This window comes from Triturus cristatus, chromosome 3_1, assembly GCF_964204655.1.
Source record: "Triturus cristatus chromosome 3_1, aTriCri1.1, whole genome shotgun sequence".
In the NCBI taxonomy this organism is placed as follows: Eukaryota; Metazoa; Chordata; class Amphibia; order Caudata; family Salamandridae; genus Triturus; species Triturus cristatus.
Window position 1 is genome coordinate 729,758,419 of NC_140583.1, and position 21,034 is coordinate 729,779,452.

At 43.8% G+C, this 21,034-nt stretch overlaps 1 protein-coding gene and 1 long non-coding RNA gene across 4 annotated transcripts in view; one reads left to right on the plus strand and one right to left on the minus strand.

Annotated features, from left to right (window-relative positions):
* The window catches only part of CRACR2B (calcium release activated channel regulator 2B), a 351,421-nt gene extending 337,661 nt beyond the window's left edge, over window positions 1-13,760 (plus strand). For all 3 annotated transcript variants that reach the window (XM_085644880.1, XM_085644882.1, XM_085644881.1), the window contains 3 exons: window positions 1,904-2,091; window positions 2,609-2,680; window positions 10,348-13,760. In XM_085644880.1, the coding sequence (XP_085501006.1) occupies window positions 1,904-2,091; window positions 2,609-2,680; window positions 10,348-10,501 (414 nt within the window). In that variant the 3' untranslated portion in view covers window positions 10,502-13,760. The remainder of the gene's footprint in view (window positions 1-1,903; window positions 2,092-2,608; window positions 2,681-10,347) is intronic.
* Window positions 1-21,034, minus strand: part of LOC146860885 (uncharacterized) — a 260,095-nt gene that overhangs the window by 43,455 nt on the left and 195,606 nt on the right. The window lies entirely within an intron of this gene.

Consider the following 21,034-nt stretch of genomic DNA (forward strand, 5'->3'; position numbering starts at 1 on the left):
CGTGTGTGTAATTTCGCATGCATTTCCTGTGAGTTTTCTTTGTGCAGGATAGTGTGCTCTGGGGCATATAGTAAATCTTAAGTTTTATAAGCAACACAGGATCTCGGTGTCATATAAGCAGAAGTCTATAAGCTGTGTTCCTGATACAGGCACAGATACCCAAACGGAGTTCATATACTTAAAATGCAGTTAATGGAAGTATAAACAAAGGATACACACACATTTCTGCTTGAGTGTAGACGTACGCTGAGACGCTCCTTTAGTACTATGCACATCACATGAAGTGTACACGTACATGGGAAACCATGGATATGATTCTACTACACATAACACTATGGCACAGATTTACAAATACTTTGCTTCTGATTTGCGTTACAGCTGCAGCAAAGGGTTATATTTATATTTACTTTCCAGTCCTAAAGTAAGCTAAATACCGCTTTGTGCTACGTTGTGTCAAGTGGGCATACCAAGGGTGGAACACAGGAGTTCCTATGCAGCTACCCAATCGATATCTACTAAAATGGGTTAAACGGGGATTTGCATTCGAAAGCCACATGTAGTAACCTGTGAGAAAAGGTTTCTTTTCTCAAAAGGTTAATAACTTTGCATGCGTGCTGTAATTTACAGCATACATCCAAACTAAAGAAACTTTCTTAAGTTGACCATGACACCAAGGATGACACTACAGGGGGCCTCAGAAGGGCCATGGGAAATCCTTAACCCACTCAGGCTTGAGTCTGGAAGGAAGCAGTATTTCCCTAACACATTTTCCCCAGGCATACTAAAGAGAGTGTTCCTCTGAATGTGTATTATAAAGTTGGTATTTGTCTGGGTGGGTGGCAGTGCAAAAAAACTGCAGCTGATACTGTGTAAAAGTTTTTGTAGCTGGCTAACGTATGGTGTGACCAGTGTGTGATTGACTGGTTTGATGGTAAGATGCAGGTGAGGAGGTGTTGTGGTGTTTATGTTAACAATAGACCCTCACCCCCTCCAGACTGGAAAGTACGTGTAGGGGTTGTGAAATTAGCATTTTCTGATGCATTGCTGTTTTGTGTGTATACATTTTGCACTATGTTTATTTGGTTCACTATGATTTTTCTGATTTGTGCATTTAAGTGACCAGTTTTGTGTGTGTGTTTTATATTAATCATAAATGGAAAATATGTCTAGTTACTGTCATTATATTACACCTTACATTTCACTAAAACCCATGCTGTAATTTATTTGACATGTTTTAAGTCCTACGTCTCATTGCTACATCTAATTATTTTATTCCAACTTGACTTCATGTGTTAGGTCATTTAAATGTATTATTATTATTTTAATTTCTCAAATTTGCTTTAAAATGCACCATTTGTCCACTCTTTTTTCAAAATTTTCTCGGGGGGAGAATCCCCTGTAGGTTCTTCAGGCTCGCTCGCTACGCTCGCTCGCCACAGTGCAGTACGACTATTATTTTACGACACACCACTTTCAAATGTCAACAGCCCCCACTGTCTAAGAAGCAGCACAATTTCTTCCTCTGGGACAGCTGAAGAAGTGTTTTGTATGCTGCATCGTGTACTTACTGTTCCAAACTGTAATCATGTATCAAGTGCCTCATCCTTGTGTTTCAGGAAACGGGATGTGCAACTCCCAAAGAATTATAGCTAGATTCAGTGGCCTCGGTCACTGGTGCACTGACCCAGCCTGACGTGTAGGCTGTCCAAGGCCCAGACAGTCAGGGTGTGCGGATTATGGCAGCCCCTGGGTTTGTGTGACATCTCTGTCTCTCACACCACTGGAATCTAGTCCCCCTTTCTAATCAAAGCTAAGCTGTGTGTCCGCCGTTGGCTCCGGTGCTCTATGTGAACTTCTGCAGCTAATGCCTTCTGCTCTGGCATGTGTGTCTTCTCATTGACAGCTGGAACGAAGGCTGCAGGAACTGAACTCGGAGCAGGTGGAGACCCGTGTCAGGAATGAACAACTACGTCAGCTGAATCAAGACCTCCTCGAGCAGCTGGAGCAGAGCAGGTGCAGTCTCGAGGCGGCACGTGGCCAGCTGCAGACCCTCCAGAAGCAGGCCGACCTTGAACAGGACCTGAAGGACAGGTAGAGCTAGGGAGGGCTGGGAGGGTCTAGAGCAACAGCACCTCAACATCATTCCACACAACTTCAAGCAACAAGTTATGCTTGCCTGCTCATCACTGGCTCGTCCTAGTGTTGGTACAATGTTCTGCTATGAAGTGTGGTATGCATATATTGATTGACTGTAAGGAGGAAGGCAGCTTTTGACATTCTTTAGCTTGAAATGCTCTTCCAACGTGAAACATGCTCCATTTTGATGCTTGGTCAGGTTTTAAATGCCATTCGTTATGGACCAGATACAGACCAATGAAAATACAGGTGTCTGCTTTCATACAGAGATCTGGGCTTTTATTGGTTAGTGAGTTCCTACCAAAAGCATTTTTTTTGTTTACCATTCAGAAAAAGACATTTTTCAACTCTGGTAACTCAAGGCGTGTTTGTGCAAACGGTATCTGTGCTGAACTCAGAGGCCGGCAATCATGTTGATGATGTACATGGAAGGCTTCTTTTAGATCATATAATATGTTCTGTGTCCCTACAGGGTTGTGTTCAAAGTCTCAAAGAACATGCAGAAAGAAAAACAGAGCCTTCTGCGGCAACTGGAACTTCTCAGGTAAGGGGACTATGGCAGGAGAATAGCATTAAGATGTAGGATTAAATGAGACCACAGGGGGAAACCCTGTGCATACATATGGGTGTACCTATGTCCAGGTAGTGTTTACAAATGTAATAGTGGGTGAGTGGGACTCCTTCAGTAAAGACTATGGCATGCGAAATGGACGAGAACCCCTGGACTCCTTTAGCCCACGTTGAAGGGGCTCAAGGAACCCTTCAGTACCCAATCTTGCAAATGAGTCATGGAAGCCACTTGTCATCATCAGGGACAATACAACAAGGAACCTACTACCGGCACAGACGGAAGGAGGACCACATTAGCACTGGCAACAGTAATGTTACCACAACAGAGCGAAGAGGAGTCTGCTGCTAGCATATTCAGGGAGATCCTGCTTCAGCTCCTACTCATAGAAAAAAAAGACTATCTCTAAGGGAAGAAGATTTTTTTCTCTGGACTTGCCAAGCATCCCCATGAGAAGGGAAGCTGGAATACACCATAGCTGTCCATGTGTATGTGCCATGGACCAAGAATGCAAAGGTCTTCAGCTGTAGGGTGCATAGAAGCATCCATAATTTAAACTGGGGACTGGGCAGTGCCCATTAAATAAAGCTTAGAAATGGGTTAGGGTGCTAATTGTAAATGTTACACAAGATGGTGGCGGGGACAGCAGCAACACCACAGAGGTCCTCCAGATGCTAGTTCAGTGAGTGCATCCACACCTGCCCAGCACGACCATTCACCCTTCACGGACATCCATGGTGATCTAGAGTCATGGATGACAAGGTAGAGCATGATTGTGCCATACATCCTACCCGCAACGGGCACTGTTGTAGGTGACACACTGTCATGACCCTGGCAGCTATGTTCTGACCCAGAGAGCCGGTGTAGTCCAGCCTCGAACCTCTTGCCCAGCAAGAAAAGAAACTAAAGTGGCACACCACTGCGGAGTACCTCTGATGAGGCTGGAGACTGTTTCGTAGGCATGGCACGGTGTGGTCCCCAAGACTGGCAGCCACCATCCTGCCCTAAAGATGTTAGGTTGATTGGACATAGGACACCCAACTGCAGGGAGGCCTCTGGGCCCGGCTATGCCACAGGTGATTAAAGACACTCAACGGCAACGTGTCAGAGGAGGTTGTAGCAGCCTAAATGCACTGGCCTTGGTTCTACACAACTGCAAAACACAGAGAGCCACCATCTTTGAAATAGGAAGGTAGGATCACAACTAGACTGCTGACTTCTACAGCCACTCTAGATCTTCCCTTACTCTGTGGCCGTATGCTAATCCCCATACAAACAGGGTGCCCAGTCTAAATAAACTACAAATGCAGAAATAACAACATAAGCCAGCACAGAATCTGGGGCACAAAGTCCCAAATTCTGGAAGGTTTAGAATTGGGTTAGCGTTACTTTTTTTACGTTAACCCGACTCTAATCCTGTTTTGGGATTCACGATCCAACGCAAATAAATATGTGCATTGGTTTGTGCAGAAAAGTAATGCAAAGCAGCGCGAAACACTGCTTTGCAATACTTTGCATTAAGTGAGTGTTACATGGGTGGTACATGGGCAGCCCCATACAACCACCCATGCCTTTTGACGCTAAACCTGATTCATTAACTAGTGGAATGGGTTTAGCGCCAAAAATTAACTCAGCTGAAAAAAATGTTTACATTTCTCAGAGCCTTTCCGACTTTGCATGTGTGCAGCACTGTGCAGCACACATGCAAAGTAGGAAATGGTTTTGGAATGTCTAGGTATAGTATTTTGTACAGGAAGGGTACCCTTCCAGTACAAATCCTATTCTAGACTCAGGCACGCACCCTAGCGCCTTGGTGCTCTGGTGTGTGCATGGCAGCTGAATTCTTCACCGGCGCTAGCTAGAGGAGAGTGCCATTTCTCTGTGAAAATAGCGCTCTCCTGCTCTCTCCCTGTCTCACAACACAGTGTAGCCTCTTCGGAGGCTGCGCTGCATAGCATGACAGGGTTCAGAATCTGGGCCAATATGTCATAAACAGTAGCACTCTCTAACATCAAAGTACAGTCATTGTGGAACAAAGGGAATTATTAAACCTTAAAAAAAATCTCTTTGTGCATAATTAAATTACCCTTGAATATGAGCTGTAACTAATTCTGAATAGGAATACATGAAAACTTGCCTCCCTCTTTATTAATTTGACCTATCTGTAAACATGTGCCAAATCTATTGAAAGTGGCCCAAAGAGACGCGGAAAGACCATGACTATCCTGAAAAATCTTGAAAACCAAGCCTCCCTGCACACAGCAAAAGGGGTTAAAGTAAAAGAATAAATATGGGGGAGTGAGGGGGATGGTCAACTGGCAAGGAAAATGTCCGCTCACCTAAGCGGCTCTGGTAACTTATCTCCAATATCCCCTGTATTCCGTCCACCTATCTGCTCTGCACTGGTGCCTGACAGTGATACAACTGCAGGAAGCGGCAGTGGGTCACAGCTTACTCTAGTGTGTGCGTCCATAGGCTGAGTAGAGAAAGCTGGAGCATCAGGAGGAAGCGGGGTGGTTGCTGAAGCACAGCACTCCCCATCGGCAACCTCCAGATAGCCTGAGCATGCAGGGCACCACAGAGGTACAGGCGACACCTGGCACTGGGCACCCCAACCAGCATGGGCGGCGCAGTGCAGGGCGACTAGTACGAGTGAGGGAGCTGCAAACCCTGCCGGGGTGACCAGCTCCAAAATCTGAGGGAGCAGATATCTACTCAGCAAACAAGAAGCACCAATGCTGAGTGAAGAGCACCATGAGTGCGAGGTCTGAAAATCCTGTGCTTTTAATGACCCAGGAGAGAGCAGGAAGTCACAGGAAAAACTGGGAAGCGGCGGGGGCGCAGTGTACTAGCTGCGGAGGCCCCTGGCAGGTGACAGTGAGCACCGCTTCCACGCTCCTTGGTGCTGAAAAGCAAGACGGTGGGGAACAGGCTCCACTACCGAAATGACTGGCAGATAGGTCAAGAAGGGGGCACAACAGACCAAATGAAAACATTGTGTTTAAAATAAATAAATGTAAAAGATGTCGGCGAAAACAGTCGCTTGCCTGGAGGTCCATCATACAAGTCCAGAGCTCACAGGGAGGCTTGGAGCTCACCCTAAAAAACATAATGGAGGCAATTCACGGAGTGAGAGGTTCACTAGAGGTCACACTTTTGCCAGCAGATATTTGGAAGATGGGTGACAGGGTCACAGAAAACAAGGCCTTGCTGGCCACACTACAAACTGAAACAAAGACTTTCAGAGCTCAAATTAATCACCTCCTGACAGACGCCGATTTAATAGGGGCTAAGCTCAAAGACTGTGAAGTCTGCTTCAGAAGGAATAATATCAGAGTTGTTGGAATCCCTAAGAGGGCAGAAGACCCTAATGTAGACCTGTTTCTGGAGGGCCTGATTATGAATACGCTGAAACCTTAAGTTCTTCTTAGGCCCCCAATCACACTGCCCGACTGGAAGCCCCACCCAGGGTTATTATTGCGCCATCTTCAACCTTCAATGCTGCAACCTGCCTGACAAAGCCCATCTATAAAATATGAAAATGCCAACATCTTCCTGGATTTTACACTCCGTGTGCAGCAGCTCAGACGCAGCTTTGATGCAGGTAAAAAGTGTTATGACAAAAGAATCTCAAAGGCATGATGATGTGTCCAGCGAAATTACGAGTTGTGGCAGCGGGAAAGATGTGGCACTTCTCGTCTCCGGATGAAGCCTGGTACTGGATAGAGGGATGGAGGCCAGGCCACCGCAGTGAAGAGGGCCTACAGTGAAAACAGAAACCACTCAGGATAGCGGAGGACCACAATGGTGAAACCATGGAGAGAGAAAATCCACAGACATCATACAGGAAGAGAGCGGGGTCGCTGATCACAGAGACCAGAAAGCAAAACAATAAATATAGTAAATATTCATTTTAAAGCTGATTTATTTAATCATTAGTTTTCCTAGGCTCCCAAAGTGATCCAAATAAAGTGAAAACAACTCCTCTGTATCCAGATACATACCCAACTGTGTTCAAATTAATTATCCAGTTCTCCAAACACATAGGAATGTTTCACAAGGCTTCAATCTAAGATGACAAATTGTCAGCTGTTGATGAAGGAGAAGTCTCGAATAAGCCTGCTATATCTCTTAAGCCAGTGACCCCCACCCTACCCCCAGCATTAGTTTCTCAGAGCATTTGTGTTTCCATGGAGCATCAGAATGTAGTCAACATGCAGCAAACAGACACACCAAATGTTTTAACCAAGTCAGGTCCAAATTCCTGGGAGATTTCTTACCCAAGCAATATCATCGCGAACAAAGCCAGATGCAAATATCATAAGTCTTTCACACAGATGTACTTCTGGTCGATTATTCCTGTCATCCAGAATGAAGAAACATACAACCACTCATCTATTACATATAGCAGACATTCAACAACCTACTAAGAATCACTGAAACTCAAAGAATCCCAGAGGTGTGACATTAAATTCCAAGGAAAGGAATTTTGCCATCAATCTGTATGACACAAGTACAGTCATGTTTCAAGCAGACCAGAGAAATCTCTTCTTATTTAACTCTTACTACCACCGCTTGAAAACGCAGAAAGTGAAACTAAGAGGAGAACCCACCAAATTCTATGTCTCAGGTCATAAGAATATAGAGCATGACACTAAGCAAACAACACCAGTTCATTTACCCAATCACAATCTCCTCAACACATATAGAGACTGGACACATTAGCCATACATACCTTAATACCCCAAATAGCCCTCATAACACTCAGTGTGTCAGACGAAGTAGCAATCTCACCACATAACCTACCTTCTACAACTACTCCTCTACCGGTATTAAAGTCATCTGACACCAAACAACTGAGGTACCTCAATTTCAGGTGCATACCTTTCCAAATTGGCCTCATAAATGCCCGCTGTGTGCCAAACACTCAACAGAATTTAAAAACATAACTGAAAATGAGAACAGTGCAATTCTGATTCTAGAGATCACAGAAACTTGGTTCACTTTTGATGCCCTGACTGCCATAAACACAATTGTTCCAACCAACTGCAGGATCTTACTTTAAATCTAACTAATTGGCCATCATTTACCATGACTCACTGGTCTGAAAGGTGATCAAAAAGCCCAACTGTTCCTCCCTCAACCATTTAACAGCACACCTTTCCACCTGTACAAATTCTCCCTTTTCTTTAACCCTGATATACTGAAAAAAAGGGTTTTCCTTTGCATTCCTTAAAGAAATCTTAGATCTAACCCTATCCATTTAATCCACATTTAAAACAAATCCTATTACTTGGAGACAGCCGAACGATAACCAAGTAACAAAAGTTGGGGAAAAGCTAGACTAGGGGTCACTGAACTGGTATCAGGTCCAAACCACAGAGCAGAACACATTTTTGACCTAGTCTTTACACACGGACTGTCCATCCAAAAACCAATAGGTATGCCAATCTCATGGTCATACAGTGTCTTGGGTATATTCATGACAGGAATGGGTTGCACAAATCAAAAGGCCAGTAATCAAGGAGATCCATGCATTCACCTTGTAAAATCTTGAGAAAGGTCCGCTATCCTGATTTCTAGGTCCCTCAGTGAAACTCGCCCCCCCGCCATCATCAGATAAAATACCAGCCCAGTCACCCTCTTCAATACCCTTCACCTCAGGATCATCATGTTTCCTATTTAACTCATAAAACCCAAACTGGATGACAAATCCTCCAACACTGATTTGACACACTAATCTCTCAACAAGTGGTTTGACAATAATCTCTCGAACATAAAAAGAAAAAGTTGCATACTGGAATGACAAGGAAGGAAAATGATGGACGCCACTGACAAATAAAACTGTAAAGCGCACATGAGAAATTACGACCAGAAAGCAAAGAAGTCATGCTATGCAAACTGAATCAACAAAGCTACAACCAAACTAAAAACTATTTAAAATCTACTGAGACATATTTGACCCAGAGGTACTGAACAAGTAGCCCACTGTATCTAACCAGCTATATGAAACCCTAACGCCATTCTTTGAGAATGAAATCTGAAATATTCCTTCCACCATTCACTACTTAGGTATTTACATAACCCCAGAAGCAGAACTCTTTTACCAGCGGGTTCTGACCCCGCTGGTGGACCGACTCAAAGCCGATGTGCATCACTGGTGTGCCCTGCTGCTCTCCCTTCTGGGCAGTCCGGCTTTATTTAAAATGATGTCCTTGCTGTGTTTCTTACATGTGTTACAAAATACGCCCCATGAGGTTCCTAAAGGGTAAGGCACTAGAGGCAGAAGTTCGTCTTCTACTATGGACGGTGGCCCAGCACCGATCGCCTTGCCCAAACTGATGAAGGGCTCGTATGATGGGGGAATTGCCCTTTCAGGTATCCAAAAATACTACTGGGCGTCGCAATTGATTATGATTAATGACTGGCCATTTATGACACAGACTGAACCAGCGTTACAAATGGACACACATGCGATGGGTGCCAGGGTATACCCGGTGGCGCTCTATGGAGGGTGGACGCTAGGCAGGCTACCCACCTCACCAGAACAATGATTAAAATTTGGAAAGTAGTAACATCATACTTAGGGTGGGGGAGAAGAATAACACAGGCCACCCCACTCTGGGATGTGTAGATGTTGGCAGTAATAGGGAGATTGGAGGGCTTGGATAGGTGGAGCCTAATTGCCATATCCACAGAGGGGTATGTATGGGCTAAGGGAGATGTCATTCACCTAGTGGAATTAACGAGAGACTAACAATTAGCAGCCTCCAAGACCTACTATATCTGCAGGTGAGACATGCCCTGACATCAGTATTAGAGAAAGGCAGGGAGCTGGAGTAAGCCTTCCCCCTGGAAGATAGAATACTACACAAACCAATGCATAAAAGAGTCACAAACCTGACATGAAAAAATCCTAAACCACACCCCAATGCTCTTGAGCAACAGTGGAAAATGAATGTGGGTGACTTTAAGGATGGGGAGTGTGAGGAGACCCTAGACGCCTCTAGAGAGGTTGTGGTAAAGTCAGGGTTTCAATTGGTACAGCTATGTATGCTACATCGATCATACTGCTCACGAACGGTCCTGCTGAGAATGGGCAGGGCAAACTATGACTGCGGAGATGTGGGCCAGAAAGCTTATTATTTCATAGCCTCTGGTAGTTTATGGGAGAGGAATGTGCTTAATGTTTGGGGGAGACAGAGGAGACTAGACTTCAGAAGGTATGGATCATGCTGGTATTAGTGGTAGCCAAAATAAATATTGTGAAAGCCCAGGGAGCCGGAATCTTTCCGAATCCGGAAACCTGGAAGCGGGATATGGACCGGTGTATGCTGGTGGAAAAGGTGATGTATGAAGGGGCTGCACTAAGAAATGGGAAAAGAAGCGCTGTTAGGCTTTGGTTTAATCTCCTTAGGTTAACTGGGAGAGGTTATTCTTCAGTCCAAATTAACCAAGAGTCCAGGAGGTCTTCTTCTAGTGGAGTACTAATAAGTGTAAGTGCTTTCATGGGAAAAGAGAAAGAAAAATAACAGTAGCCTCATACCTCAGGGTACACTTGTTCAGTAAATAAAGGGTTCGATGCAGATTCTGAACATACGGCCAGCAGTCCAATCACTTCTTCCTGTCATTCTTGTCTGCAGGGAGATGAACAAGAAGCTCCGGGATGATCGTGACGCCTTTGAAGCCAAGAAGCTGGTTAGTCTCAGGAAGACCCCTGTGATGCCTGTGCACCTTTCCAATTGCTGCTGCTGTCACAAACATGTGGAATCACTGCACTGTCATGCAGGACATTAGCTGTGCTATCCAGTAACCGCTAAGATGATATAGACACATGAATGTACACAGATATGTATATTGTAAGAGACTGTAATATATATCTAAATGCTGCACATGTAACTGGAATCCAGGATAAAAGGCACAGAAGTCAGTGAACTTTCCGTCCTTGCCAAAAAAGAGTGCAATAGAAGTCTTTTCCTTCTAAGACAAGACCTCCATCTTTACATGAACCCCTGCTTTCGAGGGCTGGTCTCCCTGGATGATAATGGAACAAGAGGTTTTCTTTTGTGCAGCAGTGGTATTCATAAGCGGGTAGTCTCGAGAAGTGGAAAAGCAGGTAACATGAAGAAATAGGGCTTAATGATACTGGAAGAGACTTTTATGCAGGCCAGTACATCCCCACATTCTTGGAACCAGGCGCCTTTTCTTGATTTTTTTGATTTATGCTTGAATGTGGGTTTGCAGTTAAAAGATATGGACATTCAGGGTACCTCCAAAGATAATTTTAGTGATTGCTCCCACATTCCTTTGTGCTCAAAGATATGTTTGGAACTTTTTGCAGGCATACCCGAAACATTACAAAACTGTTTTCTTTATCCTTTGCCTCGAAGGGTCGTGTTGTAATACGTCTGATAACTCAGCTTGTATGGATCATGGTATGAAGACGATGACATGCAGGACCATCAGACCACTTCATTTAGAATTTGCACAGAATACCAGACATGATATTCCATTTGTTTTAAATCTGGAAATAATGCTGGTCAAGTTCACAATTTTGTTTTAGAATTTGGACACATAATGCATCTCTTGCCACTATCTGCATAATATTCCAGGCATGCCAGCTATTTTACTTTAGAATATGGCAGACTTTTCAACTATCTTCTTTCCAGGCCCTGCACAAGACATACCTCTGCTGTGTTATTCCAGAATGTGATAAGAATGTAAAGCAGGTCTGCCATTTTATTTTATATTCTGCACTTTGTCACATATGTCTTCCATATATATTTCATAACCTTCACAGCAATCTATAATTATTTCTGTAAGAAACTGGATTAACAATTGGAGCAGGTGGCTACTCAACAAGTAATAATCACAGTCCTTGTTGGGGTTAACCACTAATTCACTAAATAAACATGAGCTCAACCCCTTGATAGCTACGGCACAGAGTAGACAGGATTAACTTAGATGCAATGTTTAAAGTATTTATGCAGTACCAAAGCAGTAATAAATTTGAAATATAGAACAAGAAAAATCCCAAATCTGAATTAGAAAATTAGAGTGAAATTTAATAAACAAAGTGACACCAAAAAGACAAAAATACAACGAGGGAACCAGAGATATGATTTTTTTAATGTTCATGTAGAAATAGTGCCAAGAAGCATAAAGAGCCATTAATAGTTAATGGTCATGGTAGACTGGGATCTAGGTGCAATTTGATGCTGACTGTGATGGATCGTGTCTCGGATACACCAACCATGTTCATCTTCATAAAAGATTTTACCTTCTGACGTTATACTTTTAAGTTCCAATCTCCCACAGGAGTACAATTCTAAATCCCCAGGACCTGAGGGGAGCCACTTAGAAACTCACTGCGGTGTCAGGTAGAGGCCAACAGCAGGCTCTAGTCCTGGTCCAGTTGCCAATGATCAGCTGGTTAGTTGCAGGAAAGGGCTCTTGTAGCTTGTTGCATCCCAGTAACATGATGTTTCCCTGTAGCTTTAACAGGAGGTCAGCCTCATGACCCTTGTAGTCCACATCTTTGTCCCAGATGCGAGAGAGCTGGTCCACCCCTTCTCAGTTTATCTCAGGTCGCAGACAGCAGACTCAGTCCTCTGCTGATCTTCCTCAGGTCCAAGAAGGTTCTGAAGTGGGTGTATGGAGATGTCACATTTGTACCTGGCAAGAATGGATTTGACATTCAAGCAAGATTTGAAATTGTAATGTCAAAACGGATGCTCGCAGTCCCCACCCTGCATATTGGGAGGTTCAGAGGAGTCATCTCTGCCCATTGAGGTTCAGACCATTGTTTGCTCCTGGGAGGGATTCCACACCAATTCAGATACTAGTCCCTGCTTGGGAGAAGTTTGAGAGCAAATGCAAAGTACTCTCCAGGAACTTCAGGAAGGGAAAAAGTAACTTTCTAAAAGTTACATTTGCTTATTATTTATTAAAATACGACTTTACCATTGAATTTCATTTTTACTAACTATTAATAATAGCTTGTCCATTATTTTTCTAGCTAGTTCCATCCCTGAGATACAGTATTAGGATGTTTTATCTGTACTCTAGTTTTCTACGTGGGACTGCTAGGCCTCCCACAGTGAAACATTGATTTTGGGTTCTAGTCACATTAATGACATGAAAACATTACATTTCTGCATGTCCTACTTATAAACATGTACCATGCTTTGTGGCCCACAAGACCAATATAATAGTGATTTTTTAATATTGAAAATCGTTGTTTTGGCCTGTCAAAAGGGTGTTTTTTAATAGGTTGAATTGCAGTTTTTACACTGCAACCTTCAGGCTACACTGGTAGGCCTGAAGTCATGTTTTATGCTTATAGGGAAGTTAAACATACCAGTTAGGAATATGCCAATTCGGGGGGAGCACAGGCACTTTACTACTGGTTAACAGGATTCTAAAGCCAGCAAAAATATAGTGTCCTGCAAAAGATGAAAAATACAGGGTCACCCCGCACAAAAGACATATTAACTACAGTCTCTCTTTTTATTTCATATTAAGCCTAATGCGCAAAATTAGTAACTTTATTTTATAATCCACACAGAATATTGTGGGAGACATCTTTCTTAAAAATAGTGAGAGTTCCAGAAACGTTGGTCCTCGCATTTCAAAATCTTCACAATATGCCAGACATGTAAGACATTTATTTCACAATTTACACAGCATGCAATTGATAATAATTGGCACTACAAAGCAGGCATCTTGAACAGGATGTAGGAGTCCACACTGAAGTCGGTAAGGATAGCAATTTTCAAGCTTGGACAGTGATATGATGGAGAAATTGAAAATGAAACAGCAAAAAATGCTTGAGATTTCAAAATTATTGCATAAACTTATTACTACTTTTTTCAGGTAAAAAGGTGAAATGCTATAAAACTACAACGCGACGAGTCCAAAATCCATCACAAAGTATACAGTTTTTAAATTTGAGAGGAATGGCAATGGAAAGAGTTTTTGTTAGGAATGTTTTTAAAGACTGATGAATTAGGGTGCTGAACTGTTACATGGAAGGGAATTAAAAATTCACACTTTAGCTCGGATTTGCCATTGTTTGGGGTGTGGAATTGGCATTGTTTTGACTGGGCCAGTGTACATTTCTGTGAACTGATGTCTTGACAAGAATCCCTTCATAATGTGGTTCGGCTCCTAGTGATGTGTAACTCTTCAGTCAGTTCAAGCATGTCCAGAGGCATGTGAAATAACTCTGGCCTGGTGTAATATGGCTGCAATGTCAAATGCTCCTTCAATGTCTCCCTGTTATATAAGCAAGCACGAGCTCTTCATTACACCTGAAGGTTTATTTGCCAAAGTAACAGAGGGGTAGGTCAATATGTGCTGGCCACTGACTTTATTTAATTTGAGTCACCAGGCCAGTATCCAACTATAAAACAAATGTTAAAACATTTAAAAATTAACCCACATGAATGGTGATAAACAGCTCTATTTCCAACAAAAGAGAAAAGTAAAAGGAGCGCATCAGTTCAAACTGTAGGCAAAAAGGAAAACCCGAGAGTGAGCGAACAAGAAAAAGATTGACCCAACCAATTTGCATTAACGACCTGGTGCATTTTCTTGCACACTCTATGAGGCAGTGGAATCCAACACCTTATTAAATCTAACAGAAAAATATAAACATCTGTGGTGGACTTTAAAACATAGGAATCCTAAAATCATTTTACAGAAAACAAAGTAGTGTAAAACATAAAAGACCAGAAATAAAACATTCCCATGAATCCTCCCAGAATCTGGGAAAATATCTTGCCACCCTAACTGAATCGCCACATCACCAACACGCTTAAGAAGGAAGACGAAAACCCATCTTTTCAAGAACCTGTCATTCACATTTGACAGGTACTAGATCCCAAACTGAGACAATATTTTGCAAGAAGGCCTAAAGCTCCCATTGTTAACAACAATCTGTTTTCTCTTCTTTGTTTGTTCGGCATTCTGTTGTTCTCCATCTATGCCGCCACAGTACATACAAACATCCTAAGAGTTATACTGCCCTTTAAGAGCTCCTGAAGCCAGAGCATCCCAAGTGGAGCACAGAATGGGGAATAAACTAACCACATTTTCCGGGGTTGAATTGAATATCTCCAGCATACTGGTGGTCTCAGAGGTGATTGGAATTGAGTACCAGTTACAGCAGCTCCACATACTAAATGAACAGCGTTGGAGTTGGGCCACCAAATGATATGGGAATGGACTAGTCATCCAGGCTCTCCAGCTCCTTCCTCCTGCTGAAACCAATCACCAATGAATGGAGCATTCCACCTCAACACTACACCCAAAATATCTATATGGGCTTCCAGGATGCCGAGAAGAAGCTAATAATTTATCAAATGCCACAGTGCCAGAAGACAGGAATTACTCCATCCAGGAAGCAGATAATGTGCTTGACCTGGAGGGTGGCTATCCCTGTAGTACGACCCCACTGGAAGCCAAACTAGTGCAGGACCAACAGATTGCTATAGGCAGTCTGTAAGTACAACTGAATAGATATACCACGAGCAATGGTCCTTGCCTCCAAAAGAAAGTCAAACACTGCATGCAAATGAGCTAGTACTTCTGGAACTCTCTATGTACCTCTAGGACTCGCATGAGGAAATGTATAACAACCCCGTTAGAGAAGAGCGGTTAATCAAATTAGTTCAGTGCAGCAAACATATCTCAGCAAGAGGTGCGGAATTCCCCAGAATTCAAGGTGAGCATCACGGAAGAAATTGTATCAGCAGTCTCACACTAGAAAGGATTAGAAAAAAAGAGGAAAATGTTTTTGTATATATCTTTGTAAGCTCAATATACAAGTACACATACCCATACACAGAAACACACACAAAGGTTTTTTTCTCTCTAACACGCAGCAAAGATTGAGACATTCTCAGAAGGGTCTTCACCTCAGGCAAGGTTTCACTTTGATCAACATTACTTCATCATTTGCTATATTTCAGCGATCAAATATTTACCAAAGTCAAATCAGCAATAGCTACATCACAGCCTTCCTCATGCCCGCCCCCTCATACCATCATTCACTAAGTACCGCCCTTGTTCTCCAGAATTCATCTCCCACAATATGAAATTCATAGATCGCTGCTCTTCTCAAACAGGGCAGTGACCTAGTCGTAGTGTTCTGCCCTAGACATCATTCCAGGTCAGGGCCATTGGATTCATTCTTGTTACCTGCTTGCTTATTGGCCAGCGCTTAACTCTTCCAAGGAGTGTGAGCACAATGGCAGCCATGGAGACTCCTTGGACTTGTCAGGGCCAGCCAGTCACATCTGGAGTGACTCACAAAGTAGTGTGGTGCATGACTCGACAGTCCAGGACTCTCTGCTCTGGAACAGTCTTCCACTAGCTGTTGTGGACTTTGAATCGCTTCTGGAGTTCCATAGGGTGCTGAAAGCGCACCCATTGTATAGTTGCTTTCTATTAGCCGGCACCAGGCTGTCATTTCAGCTACCATTGTCAATGTTTGAACACAAGGGTTTTGAAGCAACCCTTGAGCAGTGAGATTGTAATATATGATACTCTAGTAAAAGCCTCTGTAGCACATATGTATAGTTAGGTATATACATGAGTGTATGTGTGTTTATTGTATATTTATTTGTGTATAGCTATAACCATAATGCCATGTAAGGTAGGATAAAGTACCTTATGTAAAAGTTATAAATCTCAAAAGCTGAAAATGGGATTTATGATTGAGACCACCATAATATCACGCTTGTTCTTTAACCCTTGTGTTACAAGCATTGCATTGGGGGAAGATATTTTTGGTTGAATTTTTTAACTTAAGCAGATAATTTATAGGTGCTTAGTCTTCATAACTTGACTGTAACGTCCTATAACACGCGGGGGGGGGGGTTAATATGTGTGCTTGTCTTTTGTCATCCTGTCTACATTTATGTTTTCTGTTTTGCGGTTCTCACTCTGACTGTCCCTATTCTGAGTCACCTCTCTGTTCCCTCCTGTCCACCTGTCTTTCCCCTGTGTGTGCCTTGATCCTCCTGGCTGCCACTCTCTAATAGCTCTTCCCTCTTTTCCCTATGGGCTCGTTCCTATCTTTCCCCGCCCCCACCCCCCTATATCCATTTTCTCGTTAGTGTTGCTAGGACCTAGTGTTTTTATAAATATATATTTTTTTCATATAAACTAAAGGCGGGTTGGGCTGAAGGATGCCTCGCCTTCAATAACTCCTTTTTTTTGTTTCTGTATAAAAACTGGTTTGGCAAGGCAGCTTTGTCAGAGGCCTTTCTTTCTATCATAGAAAAAAGGAGGGCTATAATGAAGGTTCCCTTGGCAGCCAACATTATTTTAAAATAGATAGAAAAGCAGGGCTGCATCAATGGCAAGGGAGCTTTCGGTACAGTCCTCTTTTGGTGTAAATATACTTACGTTGAATGCATGGGCAGATTAATCCCAGACCTGTCAGCTATGCCAATGCTTGTTTTCTCTTTTCTTCAACTTCAGTTTCCGTGTCGCTCACCTTGCCTCCTCTTTTCTTTTTCTCCACATTTTCATTATTTTCTCTGTCTCACTAATTGTAACATTTGGTTCATTCTGGAGACTGCTGCACTGATGAAGCGGGCACTGAAATACTAAAATAGTGCGATTACTTCTGCAAACTAGTATCAATGTCAGAACCTCCCTTGCCTCTTCCTGGTGCGGAATAGAATCAGACCCAGAGGGGCCAGACAGGAAGTAGGTGGAGTGGCATGTCCAAGAATGGGCTTTGCAAAATGGAGAGGAGAAACAATTTACTTCTCTTACAATGTGCTTCTCTTGACCCTTTAGGGAGGTGCACAGGAAGGGTGGGTGGCTTCGTGGTTTTCCCAAGAGCATGGGAGGGCAGGGCAGGCCGGAGACCCATCTAGTCGGCTTGTTTCATCACCTTGGCATACAGCTTTGCTTTATGCCAATAAGCCTTCAAGAGAAAGTCCCGGTTTGAATGTTAGGTTCCAGCTGGCCTTCTGTGTGACCGCAAAAGCCCTCTGTGAAAATACCCAATAATCATAACATAGAACAGTGAGCTATTGACTGTCCTCAAAGAGCTTCATGCAAACTGCAAGGTATAGATTAGAGCAATATGATTTTTCCCCAGTCTTTTATTATCCTGATGTTGCAAAAAGGGTTCTTTTGGGTAGAAATCAATTCTTATTATTAATTGTGTTAGCCTTTTAAATTCGACTTGGTGCTTCTCCAGACCAGGCACTCTAACTATTCTGCCCACCAGTATGGATGACATGTGACTCTTACACGTGTAGTCCTTTGTTTTATGTAGCATTTCCTATACACCGATTTACACACGTATGATTGATTGTCTCTGTGTAGTGTGTGATGTAAAGTGCTCTGACACCCTACAAAGGTATGAGTGGTGCTATAAAACAAATTAAATGCATCTGATAGAATGTGGTTATGGGGTCTTGAGGGGCACTGTTAAATGGTGGTAGTGAGGGAATCCGTGGCAGAGGTGGTCATTGAGGTGGGCGCCAGCAAACATTGTCGCACCAGGCTCCACCAGCGCTAAAGTTGGTCCTGGTTGGTGGACTGAAGTGTGTGTCTCGTCATTCACCGTTGCTTCATTGAAAATATTGTGGGGGAGAAATGAAATAGAGGTGTTCAAAATAAACTGAAGGGTTCACTTTACTAAATGCATGGTACAAACCTATGAGACGTGCAGTGAAACCGCAGGGTTAGGCGAACTCGATAATAAATGTGTTGTTTCTCAAGGAATGAGCCTGCGTCATGGAGGAACGGAGGAAGGCTGCGACTCTGGGATGTTGTTGTGCGCACAAGTACCACCCCACTGTTCCCTGGCCTCAAAACACTCACCTACCATCAACCGCGTACCAGCCCATTTTAGGCCTCCAAGAGAAATGGCGCGTTGGCCAAGGCAAGGAAAAGCCAAACAAGAGAGGGGCGTCACTGCCCCACCTGCTAAATCGTTGAAGCAAACAGTAATTTTCGCTTTTCATTCACGCACACCCTCTGTACACTATTCCTTTTTTGTTCAAAGTCTTCCAATTTCTTTTGTGCACATTTTCGGTAAAGTGTATTTTCTTTTTGTTATCTTTCGAATGTGAAAAACCAAAGTTACAAAGCTAGTTAAGAGAATACAATTATTCAATAAAAGTCAGCGACCGCACAAGCTAGATGAGAGAAGGAAAAACACGAGTTTGTTCGTCTTTTCTTTGAATGTGGAATTATTATTTACTCGGCACATGACCTCACTGTTTGCGCAGCAGTAATCGATGGGCGCCGGGCCTGGGTGTGGGCACCTCGGTCAACGAGCCCCGGGGAGGCCGCTGCAGAGCGCAAACACTGCGCGGCATGAAACGCACGAACAGGTCAATATTTGAAGCCAGCAGGGAGAGGCATTTAATGGGAAGGGCGGGGAGCGACTACCAGCAATTTCACTAACCGAGATGGCGATCTTCGGCCCACAGACAGATCAGGCATCCGCCAATCGAGAGCAGCTTGATGAAGCCGTGTCTTTGGCCTGTGACTTCCGTCTTAAAATGCGAAAGGGAGTCCTTCCGCTGTGCCCATGTTACCTTGTCTAGCATTTGTAAAGTGCACATGCGCTGGATGGTTACACGTGGACCTGAATGCATGTGTGCAAAGGTTTATAGATGTATGTGAGAGGCATGCTGTGAGTCTCGTGTGGTATTTATTTTATTGCATGCGGGTGCCAAACATTCATCTTTAGCAATGGTGGTGCGACCGGAAGGAGTACCCAAGGGCCACATCATAGGGGTGTCTGAGGTCCACACAGCGGAGGCCAAACAGAAGCAGCAATTGTGGCACTTGAGGACTAAAGAAACACTATAGTAAATGGGTCTAGTGGTCCACTCAAGAAGGCACACCCCACTGAAATCTACACACACCACTATATATGGGCCTGTAGGGTCCACACAGAAGTGAAGAAGGCACACCCCACTGAAATCTACACACACCACTATAGATGGGCCTGTAGGGTCCACACAGAAGTGAAGAAGGCACACCCCACTGAAATCTACAGACACCCATATATATGGGCCTGTAGGGTCCACACAGAAGTGAAGAAGGCACACCCCACTGAAATCTACAGACACCACTATACATGGGCCTGTAGGGTCCACACAGAAGTGAAGAAGGCACACCCCACTGAAATCTACAGACACCCCTATATATGGGCCTGTAGGGTCCACACAGAAGTGAAGAAGGCACACCCCACTGAAATCTACAGACACCCCTATATATGGGCCTGTAGGGTCCACACAGAAGTGAAGAAGGGACAACCCAAGAAATCCACAGACACCACAATGAATGGGTCAATGGGGTTCACCCACTTGTGGAGACATTACAGCCCCATGAAATCCATACACCAGTGAATGAGTCGGTGAGATCACCTGGAAGCAGAGAAGATACGATCCAAAGAAATCCACAGGAACCACCGCAAATGGATATGACCTGAAACATTGTTCTCAAACCCGGCTTCCCTACTTGACCAAACTGGGTGATCTCAGGCAATTATTTTATGTTAAATACACAAAATGGTACCAGTTCCTATGGTGGGCAGTCCCAAAGTGGTGAACTGCTGAGGGGTTGGGAAGATAATGGTGATTGTAAAGGTTCGCGGTGATGTCTAACGTGTAGGCCAGATACTCCTGGGTGGATTTCCAAGTGTCCTCACACACCCTTGCGGGTGCAAAGCATCATCATCGGGCGTTGCTCCTCGTGGGGGTGGCGCTGCAGTCCCTCACGGGCCCTTCAGGAGGGCTCTCTGTCGGAGATCTTTTTACTGGAGTAGCCGTAGTTGTGCGTGCGGGTGTGTGGGGAAGGTGGGTGGTGTGGTGAGGCTAAAAAGACCTGTAGGAACCCCAAACGGTTTATTAATGGGTCCTGCGGGTCTGGTTAAAAACTAACGGGGAGTGGTGCCTAAATAGCACTCTAAAAAGGTAGGGGGAAGGTAGATAGTTCTGTAACTCTCGACCCGTATGTGATAAAGTTAGAGTGAGAGTGAGAACATGAGGTGGGTGGTCAACATGTTTCGCGCTTCCCAGCGGTCCCTAACGGATCCGTAGCGCTTCGTCAGGACCAAAAGGAAAGTGGTAACAAAATTAGATATAGGTCAGAATGTGTCCTATATGTTCATAGTGTAGGGATCACGTTTTATACGAGTCCCTATAAGCGAACCTAAAAGGAAAGGGAGGAGAAAAAGGGGGACAGGGAGACAAAAAAGGGAAGGCAAAATGAAGTGGTCAACAACATCTCCAGGGGGCGTAATACATGTCCCTGGTATCAAAACGAGTCGGTGCGGAGAATTAC